This window comes from Myotis lucifugus, unplaced genomic scaffold, assembly GCF_000147115.1.
Source record: "Myotis lucifugus unplaced genomic scaffold, Myoluc2.0 scaffold_0, whole genome shotgun sequence".
NCBI classification, from domain to species: domain Eukaryota; kingdom Metazoa; phylum Chordata; class Mammalia; order Chiroptera; family Vespertilionidae; genus Myotis; species Myotis lucifugus.
The window spans coordinates 34829259-34842359 of NW_005871048.1; the positions used below are offsets into that span (position 1 = coordinate 34829259).

Genomic DNA, 13101 nt, shown 5'->3' on the forward strand with positions numbered 1-13101 from the left:
AACTCTACCCCTTGCCCCTCCCCACTCCCACACACTTCAAATACTTATAGATATTTACAATACACTAATATTTATACTTAAAGGTAGTGCTGGGAATAATCAACACAGAATCATGGGTTTTATTTTGTTGATTTTCTAAGGGACTTTTAGAGATCATCTAGTCCAACTCACTCATTTTAAGGTTGAAAAAACTAAAGCGCAGAAAGGTTATTGGCTCAGGCCCCTCTGTTAATTAGTGGGAATGCAAAAGCTAGAATCCAGAGCTTTGACTTCTACTCAAATGTGTTTTGCACACACAGGAATAACTTTTTCAAGGGGAAGGCTTTTCCAGTTAAAATATTGATTCACCTCATGACACCTTTATGCAAGTATTTGATGCCCAAACTATTAAAACAAATTTTTTTGCACCAAATATAAAGAGTAAGCACATTTCATAGCCAAGGATTTTTTTGAAGAACCTACTCTTCTGAGGTTATTAAAGTAGGGAGTATTCACATCTGTCAGTAGATGGACTTTATATTGTTATAGGTAATCTCTTAGATTCATATTTTACCATAAATAATTTAAATTTGTTTTACTATCTTAAATTATATTTGAAAGTAGATTAACTTCTGAATAGTGAAGTACAAATATTTGTATAGAATATTCTCAGTTGCTAGTATACAAACTCTTTTGGGTTCTGTTGCTGTGTCATTACCTCAACAAGTAAGCAGTTGAGGACATAAATGGTTAACAGATAACTTAATGTAAGGATCAATTTGAATATTAAGAGCTTATGTCATAACAGCACTAATTTAATATTAAAAATGCTTTACAGCCTAAATATGTTAGAATTTTATTTTTCAGATGCTACTTTTAAAATAGCCCTGGGAAATATATGTAGCCATGAACTACAGAACTATTTTCTAAAAATGTTTTTAGAAAACACATTATAAATGTGGAATTTAGTTATATAAAGTACTATAAATCTGGCTTGCGCAAGCCTTTGTTAAATTGACTTATATTAGTTCATTCTTAATGAACTTATATTAGTTCATTCTTAATATTTTACTTTATAATATTCAACACTTTATAGTTGATAATTTGCTTATATTCCATGAAAGGAATAATCTTATATTTAAGTGAATTATGTATTGTGATATAAGTAGACAAAATTATTTTATAAAAAATATAATAAACATTGAATTTTTAACAATTTTAGGAATAACTTCAAAAATTTTGGTGCCCAAATCTGACTGATCAAAAATATTCTCCTTCCACTCAACATTGACTAATCTCTAAAATGATACTTTTAGGATGTTTTTCAGACGGTTCTTGGACTAATAGAATCAACATATCTTAAGCAGTTTCTGATTCATCTAACAACATAAATTGAATAGGATTTTAATATGAGACCAATTTTTGTTAAAGGTACACACTTCATAATCTGCTAGGCTCAAAATATATAAAAAATTTCAACTTTAAACATTTATAATCAGTTTTGAATCACAACAAACCCTTGATGCAGTAAAGCCAAAGCTCTTTTTACCACAGTGACTCTTAGAAAAGAAATATCGTTATCATTTTAAACAGAACTACAAAAGAAAGGGTGAAGAAAGTTGGCAACTTTAAAATTATGAAAGGAAATTGATAACAAAACTGGATAGTTCAGTCAAAAGCATGTACTTAGAACCCGATTTGTATAATGATGTAGCCAGTAAGCCTCTTCCTGAAGTCCTTGAGCTTCAATTGCCTAAATTTCTTAATTCTTTTTGCCAATTAGATATCATTACCTTAATAATAATTCACATTTAAAAATTGTTTTACTATGCTTTAGTCATATTGGTGTTTTTTACAGTTTTCTCAGAAAATTTTCCAGATAGGCTACAGAAAAATAAAATATAATGGTAATTTTTCTTCAAAGCATTTATTCTACTTAAAGCAATCACATATGGAAGTAAATTGATTTATGTTTTGTATAATTCTAAAAATTTTTAAAGCAGTTTATTTTCAGATCCGTATTTTACACTGTGCTGTTTTTTTATGTGTTTGTTTGGTTGGTTTTGTTTATTTGTTTGTTTTATTTCAATAGCCTTTTATGTCACCTCGGTACCCTGGAGGTCCAAGGCCCCCATTGAGGATACCTAACCAGGTAAGATTTATGTGCTACTTAAGTTTTTGTTCGTTTGTTTGTTTGTTTTTTTAAGAATCAATAAATATCTGGAAAATGTCACAAATATTTTTTACCTATGAAAATATTAAATTACCCTTTATCTCATTTAATGCTACTACTAGTAATATATAATCTACTTCAAGGGTTGACCACTATGACCCATAGGTTGGATGACTGTTTTGCACATGAAATTTCATTGGAACACAGCCACACTTAATTCATTTATGTATTGTCTATGGCTTCAAAGGAAAATCAAGTGATCATGAGAGAGACCTGCAAAGTTTGCTGACTCTTGGAGTCGACCATGTACTTTGAACCTAATTTTTAAATATGTATAATTTTCATAAATGCTGGTTATACTCTCATTTAAAGGATGGCAATACACTTTTCTATGCACATACTTTGGTTTATTTTTCAAATATGTTTTCAGTATCGTGGCTATAACATTTACATCAATTTTGCCCAATTGACAAACCAGACATATAATTAGCTGCTTCTAGAAGGGTTAGCTCTATTCATAAATAATTAACAACGGATCTTCCAACATTTTACCAAAAAGAAGCTCTGAGATTTTATAAACTTTTGTCCTTGGATAGTTTTTTTTAAAATCAGCATCATAAATATTTATTCACTGAAGCAAATAAAGTGTAATTTTTACTTGCAAGAAGTTTATAGTTTAATTTTAGGATACAGATAACACAAGAAGAAATGAAATGTTTAACCGTATGGAATAGTTATGTCAAGATAATTGTTTTGTCACTTTCTCTAATTCTGTTATTTGTATACCTCAGCATTTTCCTAGATTTAAAGTAAACCCGTTATCAGAATAAGTTCTCTTTTTCATTCTTACGCTTTATTTTCACTTTCCTTCCTGACCAACAAGATAAGAAAGTTGTGCTTCCTAATACATTTTATAGCAACAGAGTCTGCTTCTCTCTCAGCTCTCACTGAGATTATGCAGTGTCCTTCAAGTGCCCTCGTTTGCTGGTTCTCTGCTCCTGGTGCACAGTAAGGAGTGCCAGCACCCCCTTCCCCCCCTGGGGACAGCCTTAACGCAGAGCTGGAAGTCCTCACATCAGCAGCTGGAGGAGTTTTCTCCTCCAGACTGAATTTGCATTCAGAACATAGGGCTGTGGGAACATGCATGAAATAAGAAAGGGCCTGCACAGATGCCAAGTGTTCAAACATACGGGAGTTTTGTTTTCTCTGTGGGTGAACCTGTATATATTGACATGTCTGCTTAAATAGGCGCCTGAGTCTTTTAAGTTTCTTTTCAAAAGACAAGAAGTTGCACCTTTTATTGAAGTCTTCATGGTGTTTTAGACTCCCATCCATAACTTTGTATGTTACATACATCTAAGAGGTTCATGAAATTCTGAAAGAAATGGGAATGTCTTATAGTAGTGTATTGTTAGAATTTTTAACTTCATGTATTCCATATCAATAATGAAAATCTGACAGAATCATTGGAGTTGCATCCATTTGACCTTGTTGAAATGCCGGCTATTTATAAGATACTGTGCTAGGCTCCGTATCTATAGAGACTGACAACATGAAACACTTTAGGAAGAGGAGTGGATTGTTTGTGGGCATGTGGAATTGTAAATCTAGAATTTTTTAAAGAACAAGTTTATAATACATCTGGATTTATAAAAGAGGCAAAGAGTTAAAGGTAATAAAGAGTTATGATACAGGCACTTTTTCCTCAAGAATTTCAAAATCTTTACCTAAGGATATTTTAAAACAACTGTACTCTTCTGTGAGTGGCTCCTTTTTTGTCCCCCCCCCCACCCCCCAACAACAAATATTTAGTTAACTTCATTAATTCAAACATCTAACTTTCAAATTTATAATAATTTACATTTATACTATTTTCAAAAATAATTTTCTAAGCATATTAATTCTGTTAATAGTGTAAACATACAGTTTTAGGAATTGTTTAACCTATTTAGGAGCATGACCCTTTCAAGCAACAAAACGGTTCTTCAGTTTCATTATGTAGTCATTAAAGTAGATTTGGCAAAACTGTTTTTGGTGATTAATTCAAATGATGTATACAAAAACACAAATATATTAAATAGTTTTTATTTGGTCTTCATTTATAGTGATTCACAATAGTTTATATTTATATTGTTTGTATATTCATAGGACTGAGTATTTAGAATATGCTATAGTATCACTATGCAAAAAAGTATATGAAGGAGTCTCTAAAATGATGAAAGGAAAGTCAACTTACAAAAATATACAATTTGGTAAAGAATAAATATACATGAGAAAACATATGAAGCACAGATGTTAAGTCCAAAAACCATTTTTTACTATACAATTTTACGCTGGAATTAGTTCAGCTGTCAGAATGGGCCATTGGTGTTGAAGTGTCCACAACCTGGAATAGAGCAGGTCTTTATCCTCCTCATAGATAAAATGTCTAATCAGAAAAATTCACAATATTCATTCAACGCCATGCTGAGAAAACCAAGGCAGCCAGAAATATAGACTGTTAATGAGTGAAACCAAGAATAAACTATTGACTTATTGATCCTATAGAATTTTGAGAATTTATACTCTATTTCTGACCATTCCTAAAACTCTGTCAACAGGTATGTGAATAGAAATAACACATAATTAATGCTATTGACAATATTATATTTTAAAGCTGAGTTGGGTATTCAGAAGCACATAACATCTAACTATTTTGCTGAAACTCTCAAAAATATTTGTCCAATAATAGATAAGTGGTTAAATAAATTATAGTATATCTAAATGGTGAATAGTATGCACCTATTAAAGGGCATGCTATGGAATTAAATTTATAGATATGATCAAATGTTTATGATCTATTAATAAATGTGAAAACGAAAGCACAAGATGTATATAGTACAACACCTTTGCTATATTACTGTACATACTCAGCGAATTTCCTCCACTCATGTGCCTCCATCTATAAACATACATTTGTCACAAAGAGTATAAGAACCATATCCTTTATTTCTGAGTGGTAAGATTATGAATGATTTTTTTTATTTTTAAAGTTTGTATTGAGCAGGTAATAATTTGTGATTAGAAAAAAATATATTAGTTCTGGTTATTCAATATGTAATATTATCCTTTATTAATATTGAATGTATAGTTTTTACAATATAAAGGGAAAATATAATGGATGCTGAGTATAGACAAATCTTTAAAAGGATTTACTTCATCACTTCAGAAAAAAATCAGCAGGCATTTGAGCAGGGAAAAAAATCATTGGGACATTTACTTTTATACTGAAAATAAATTTACTATAGTCCCATATAGCCAAGGTATTTTAAACAAGTTACATACTTACATACTTACTCTTTTTCACAAGTTCTCTTATCCAGGACAAATGCTATTTAGCATTTCCTTTACCAATAATTTTCTTTGTAAAATTTTTCATGTGTAGAATTTGACTTTTATTTAATGAGGATATGAAAAGGTAAGAGACAGACTTCAGCTGCATAAAGAGAAATATGCTCTACATTGAGTAAATAGCGGGAGTCTTATAGCTAAAATTGTAAGGAGGATAACTACAGCAAATCTCTAACTTTAAAAATTAAATATGTTCCATGTGTTTAACATAAATTAGTGGTTAATGATGAAAGCATAAAGTAACTTTCTTTGCCAGTTCAAAAAGATCCCTTTCCATCAACTGGGATCTCCTTATGTATTTGTTTCTTAGTGATAATTATACTATTAGTGTATTTAAATTACTATGTGAAATCTAAAAAAGCAAAATATGTTATTTCTTTATGAATTTGAATTATGAGTATATTCTTGGATATATGTATTTCCAACTAGTTTCTACTATTATAGGACAAAGGAAATTAACAAATTAAGTGTCTGACAAAAAGAAATTCATTCTCCTTCCCAAACTAAGAAAAATTTACATAGTGAATGCTGTGCAGTCTTACTCAACTTAAGTTACAGTTTATAATATAGAGTTGTTTTTTTTTACTATGTTTCTCAAAACATATCTAATTCTTTCACAGCTGTTTTGTTACATCCTTTTAGGATGTAAGCCAATGAGGAAAAAATTGCATTGCCATATTTTTGATTGGACATTTCATAGAGTTGTACAAAATCTCCTTTAGAAATATTCAGTCATTCAACAAATATCTGTTGAGGTTTACTATGTGCCAGGCACAATTTCAGATGTGGGGCCACATCAGTAAACAAACTAATGAAAATCTCTCTTCTGTGGACCTGGCATTCTAATGCAGCCCTGCCTGGGATGGTGGAAATGTTCTTAGTCGGCACTGTCAGATGCAGTAGCTTCAGTGCTTTGAGCACCTGTGAGCACTTGATATATGGCCAGAGTGACTGAGGAACAAAAATTTTAACTTAGTCATTTTAATTATTTTAAATAGCCACATGTGGCAAAGGGCTAAACTGAGATACAGAAAAAAGAAAAATAATATATCAAATGATGAGTTGTGCTTTAGAGACAAATATCTTGCTACACTGACTATAATATTTCTGTACTTCAGTATCTTTTCCATTCATACTGCCTTTTTATAAAATAAATAAATAAATAAAGACAGTGATGTTTTTGAAAGGACCTTAATTGTGTTAAGCATCTTAGGTCCAAATGCTAGCAATGCTCAGCAAGTCACTTTGGAGCAAGTCACTTAACCTGGGTCTTGGTATTTTTTTACCAGTCAAATGAGAGTGGATTCAGGTATTTCTAAAATCCCTTCTAGTTCTAAATTTTCTTGATTATATTATTCTATTTCATTTCAAATAATTGAGGAGGCCCATTAAAAATTTGGGTACATTAAAACTGTTAACTGAATCATATCATAAAAACTTTTAAAATTAATAAATGTTTTCCCTCATCATTGAACATTTAGTCTCTATGAGTAGACTATATGGTGATATTTAAGGAAATATACACCATAATCTCAAGTTCCTAGAGAGGCTTAGCGTTGATTTCATGTTCTTTGTAAATGAAATAATTCTTGTTTGAATCAAAAAGTTCCTGCCCTGGCCAGTGTGGCTCAGTTGGTTGGGCATCATCCTGTGCACAGAAGGGTTGCCAATTCTACCCTGGTGGGGGGCATGGAGGAGGCAGCTGATGGATGTTTCGCTTTCACATCGATGTTTCTCTCTTTCTCCCCCTTTCTCTCTCTAAAAATGAATAAAAAATATTTTTAAAAAGAAATTCTTTCATAAGTATTTCTGTTTTAATAAATTTTGTATTATTTAATCCTTTTTAAATTCTAGAATTTAAGCTTATCATTTAGAACTTTTGGAGTATGTTGATCTGATTTGAAGCCCTGGCTTTGCTGCTTAACAATGATATAACTATGGACAAATAAACAGATTACTTATGTATTAAAGCTCAGTTTCTCATAATAAAAAAGAATTAATAATAGCCTCATAGTATTGTTGTAAGCATTGAATGAAATAATAAATATAAAGAGGTTAACACAATTCCTGACACAAATATACCACCTCACAAGTGTCCATTGTTGTTAATAGTATACTGGTTATTATTAAACACCTCCATCATGAGCATTATTTTGTCTGTCAGAGTGAAGATCTTTTATAGACCAAATAAGTTATGCCAAAATTTTTTACTAAACAAGTCTGAATGGAGTACATTTAACGTGTTAAAAAATATGAAAATGATAACAAGATTTATAAATTTGTTTTTTCCCTGATATTAATGGTTTAAAGAATGCAGCAGTTATGCCATTGATGCCCTTGTCTGTCATTCCAGGACTGATAAAATTGTTTTAAAAGTTAAAGATTTTGCTTATTCTAAAAGACAGACTTTTGAAAGACATGACATTGATCAAGATTGCTGTAGGATTATGTTTTATTTTTTAAATGATGACTAGAAACAGAGAAAGACTTGCCAATTGTTCTGATAGTCCAAGATAAACAACAAAAAGCAGAATTTGGAAGAAAATGGTTTCCTGTGATAAAACATGACATGTCCAGTAAGGTTTAGAAATTCAGAATCAAAGTCCAGAGTATAAAATTAACCACTTAGAGACTTATAAAAGCAAGAACTTCAAACTCACAACTGAAAATAATATATGTTGATTAGTCATATATAGTCTGTGCTCCTAATTCATTTTTTGTCTAAAAATATCTCTTTTTATTAAGTATATTTGGGTGACATTGATTAATAAAGTTATATTGGTTTCAAATGTACAATTCTATAATACATTATCTGCATATTGCATTGTGTGTTCACCATCCAGAGTTGAATCTTCTTTCATCCTCATATATTTGACCCCTTTTAACCTTTACTTTCCCCCAAACTCCCTCCCCTCTGGTAACCACCATACTGTGGTTTGCTTTTCTTGTGTGTTCATTTGTTGTTTTCAGTTTTATATCCCACATATGAGTGAAATCATATGATTCTTGACCTTTCTGTCTGACTTATTTCGCTTCTTTATAACTTTTGACAGAGTTGGCCACTTCTTCCTTCTTGAAACTCCCCTCAATCTTTCTGAAATGTTGGTCTTGGTCCCCCTTTTAATTTCATACCTATTCACTTTTAGTTTCCTTTTTAATCTCTCTTTGGTATTTCTAAATAATTATATATTTGATCTTTTTGTCCTTCTCTTTGAAGTCTATTCCATTCTTATGATTTTATCACTGATGATTCCTAAAATTGTCCAATTTAAACCCTATTCCTTAAATAAATATTGGTTATTCTGAGCCCAGAGGCACAAATAGGTTCCATACTCTCTCAGAGCTTATAGTCTTTTGGAGATATAGAGAAGAAAACAAGCTATGATCATATTTAAGTTTTATGAAAGTGAGGTATAAGATCCTACAAAAGCAGGAAGGCAGGGGGAATCACACAGACATAGCAAAAAGAACAAATGGCCATTGTGGTTGTGAGATTGGTTTTATTGAACAAATAAACACATTGATTAAGCAAACAAGTAAAAAAATATTGAAGATAATTAAAGTTGGTTTCTCACTGTTGGAGAAAATAGAAACATAGAAAGGAAAAAAGCTAAAAATCTAAGGATCTAAGGTTTTGGATTAGAATTGGAGGTGTTGAATCGGTGTTAGTATGAATTTTCGGTATGTATATACACCATACAGAGAGGAGGGATATTATCATAGATGTAGATATGTGCGCATATGCACATACATATGTAGATTTTTAAGCTCAGAGTCTACTGAGGGGACCTATAAGCAGTGCACCCAACTAATAATGCACACCCTTGAGAACCCATGTCTGGATGCCTATACACCGTTCTTCACTGGGAGGAATCGGAGCCCTTTGGAGAAAAGATTGATTCCAGAACTAAGCCAGAAAAAGTATGAGATGAACCTGGAACATCTTTTGCCAGTAAGGAAATGCTGAAAATATGATGAGCATTTATGAATATTAAAGTAAGTGATGATAGTAATAGATTAGAACACATTGAATATAATAGGAATCAATAAGTCTATACTAAATAAGTAAGAAAAGGAAAGCTCTTCCTTACAGTTGGGATACCAATTTATAAGCCTAGAAAGAATGTATTTGGCAACTATCATAGTGCTTAGGAGTTGTCAGTGGATGCTAAGCTGGTGGGTTGATAAATGCTTAATGAGGAGTGGAATATTGACAATCTTGGAATAGCTCTAATACTAAAAGTAATCAATTACAAAGAGGAAACATAATGATCTTATAGTTTAGAAACATGACAGAGACCAACACAATCAGGTGATAAAAGTCAACAGTATGGGTCAGTGGTTGAGCGTCGACCTATGAGCCAGGAGATCATGGTTTGTTTCCAGGTCAGGGCATAAGCCCCCGATGCAGGCTTGATGTCCAGTGGGGTCGTGCAGGAAGCAGCCGATCAGTGATTTTCTCTCATCATTGATGTTTCTGTCTCTCCATCTCCCTCTCTGAAATCAATTAAAATATATATTTTTTAAAAGTCAGTATCACTATTAGTGGGATCAGTCAACATCATGTGCTCTCTAAGGTAATCCCTAAGAAGAGCATCACCCCATTTCTGTGATGCTCCTGGTAAAAACAACATTATCTTAGTCTAGGACAGTGATGGCAAACCTTTGAGCTGGGCGTGTCAGCATTTTGAAAAACCCTAACTTAACTCTGGTGCCGTGTCACATATAGAAATTTTTTGATATTTGCAACCATAGTAAAACAAAGATTTATATTTTTGATATTTATTTTATATATTTAAATGCCATTTAACAAAGAAAAATCAACCAAAAAAATGAGTTCGCATGTCACCTCTGACACACATGTCATAGGTTCGCCATCACTGGTCTAGGAGGTCATGAAGAGACATCAGATCCTCCTGTAGAATTTTAATATTCATCCTCTTTAAACCTGGTGAGGACATGATAGGGAAAGGCTAAGGAATTATTACTGCTTAGAAGCGAAAGAAGAAATATGACAACTAAATGCAACATGTGTTCATTGAGGTCCTGGTCCCAGAAAGAAAAAAGAAACATTTTTTAGACAAATGGCAAAATTTGCATGAGGTCTGTGGCTTGGACAGTAGTATTGTATCTGTGGATTTCCTTTCTTGAGAAGTTGTGCTGTGGTTATATAGGAGAATATCCATGTTTAGAAATTATATTCTGCAGTTCTTTGGTGTGATGGAGACAATATTTGTGACTTGCTCCCAATTGGTTCTGAAAAGACTTAGGATAAAAGCACAGAGAAAGAAGGAGAAAGGGCGATGGGGCCAATGTGGTGAAATGTCAACAATTGAGCAATTGGTATCAGGGTGTGTGGAAATCTTTATACCAATTGTGCAATTTTTCTGTAAGTTTGAACTTTAAAAACAGTTACACATATTTTAAAGCAAATAGAAGGAAAACTTACCCCAGACTGTGTTTGTAGGAAAGAATTTGTTAGGAAGTGATCCCGAATCTGGGATCTAAAATATGTCAGCAATAGGCACGTAAGGGTCTGTGAGCACCTTGAGAGGCGAGATAGTCTAGTTTTAGTTCTTATTTTATTTTTTATGATTGACAATTAGATATTATTGTTGATTGAATGCATGAATTGAAAAAAATGGAAAGAAATTTGGTATGGCTAGAAATTAGAATGTCAGTGTGGCAATGGCAAGAAATTGGGCTGGAAAGGTTAAGCAGGAATTCAATAAATATATATTGAGTGTGCTTGTAAGCAAAAAAATTCAAGTAATTATAAAATGGCTTGAGAAATGACAGCTCTCTACTGTATCCTAAGTGATTGTTAAGTAAAGAGTTCTGATCTACATATATAAATTCTTTAATATTAAATTCTTTTGAAATTTTAAGTAATTGGATAAGATGTATCCTGCTTAAAGTTAAATGAATGAATCTTTGTAAAATCTTGCCAATTGTCAGGATTGTGTATATATGTGTATACATATATACTTCATAAGATCAATGGGTTTAAATCGCTTACAGCTTTGTTCAGCTCTAACAGCTGCTCAGACAACTATGGAAACTTGCAGTTCAGTATGTATCCTGCTTTGCACCTGCATAAATAAGCTCTTTCTGTTAATCTCCATCTTTTTCCGTTCTGGTTGTCCTTTTCGATGCAGCCAAATTGTGTGAACTTAATTGGAATATTATTTTTATTAATAGTTTCTTAGGGAAAATGTGACTCCAAAAAAATATTCATTAGCCCCTTGGCATTTTAGTCCTGCTGCTCTTGCAATCCCAAATGAGTAAAAGAATCTGTAGAAACAGAGCTTATATTTAAGAAGCAAAATTACTTATCTCAGTACCCTTAGTAAATTAATTTGGAGCAAAGGCATTATACTTCTTTGAAAAATGTGGGACAACTTTTTGCCTAGATATTTGTTCCCCCAAAATGCTTATTTTGCTTGCCAGGATAATTTTAGAACTAAGAACTTATATTAGGTTTATAGACCTATAAAATTTATAAATGAATGTGAAATATAACAAATCTTGTGAAATAATCAAATGCATCCTGTAATTATAGGAATTTTAAAAGAGAATTGTTAAAGCCCTTATTTTATAAATATTTAAAATATTGCTTTTTATTTTGTTTTTACTAAAAATGCTAGGCACTTGGAGGTGTCCCAGGAAGTCAGCCATTACTTCCCAGTGGAATGGACCCAACTCGACAACAAGGTGACTATTTAAAGTAAAAGTAAAATAGATGTGCAGAATCTCAAAGGAAATCTTTTATTCTTTTAAGGAATTTTTTGAATAAATCTTCCATAATTATACCAGTTGCATTTTTGCAGATGGCATGGCCAAGTGATTTATATTTTTAGCTAAGTCTTAATTATGCATAATGATGAAGGCAGTGATAACATAAGAAACAGAATAATTAAGCAGCACGCAGAGGGAGACTCCTAGCCTCTGGTTTGGCACCCATGCTCATTTCCTAGCTAATGCCTTCCTGCTTTTATTTTAGGACATCCAAATATGGGTGGGCCAATGCAGAGAATGACTCCTCCAAGAGGAATGGTGCCCTTAGGACCACAGGTAAATAATCAGAAAGTAAACACTGCGTTTTTTGCCTTTATTTCATATAAACAAACTATGTTATTTCCTGGCTTTTGTTGTATGCCTTAAAGGCTTGATATAATACAGTTGTTAGGCTCTTGAGAATATAATATCTGTAACGTCTAAATTGATGTAGCAGCAAACCATATTTACAGGTGCTGTCACATATGCATTCAGTACATTTAAGAAAATACATAATAGTAATTATTATGAAAAGATAACTATTGCCCTTTGTTAGTTATATTGAGGAAATATATTAAAATTTATAGAAAATTGTTATAAAAGATAACAGCCATATAAATTAAGTGGTTAAAAATATTAGATAAAATAAACAATATAAAATACTTCTCTGTCTTTGGGAGGATGTCATTGACTATTTTATACTACCATATTTCTTTATAGAACATGGAAATAATAGAGAATCATTTAGAAATAACCATTGGAAATTTGTCTTGCTGAACAAG

The 13101-nt window shown here is 32.0% G+C and overlaps 1 protein-coding gene across 11 annotated transcripts in view; it reads left to right on the forward strand.

Moving 5' to 3' along the window:
• SSBP2 (single stranded DNA binding protein 2) overlaps positions 1 to 13101 on the forward strand; it is a 212554-nt gene that overhangs the window by 157138 nt on the left and 42315 nt on the right. For 10 of the 11 annotated variants that reach the window (XM_023750266.1, XM_006081254.3, XM_006081249.3 and 7 more), the window contains 3 exons: positions 2072 to 2131; positions 12190 to 12256; positions 12546 to 12616. In XM_023750266.1, the coding sequence (XP_023606034.1) occupies positions 2072 to 2131; positions 12190 to 12256; positions 12546 to 12616 (198 nt within the window). The remainder of the gene's footprint in view (positions 1 to 2071; positions 2132 to 12189; positions 12257 to 12545; positions 12617 to 13101) is intronic. The other variant, XM_023750274.1, reaches the window with a different exon arrangement.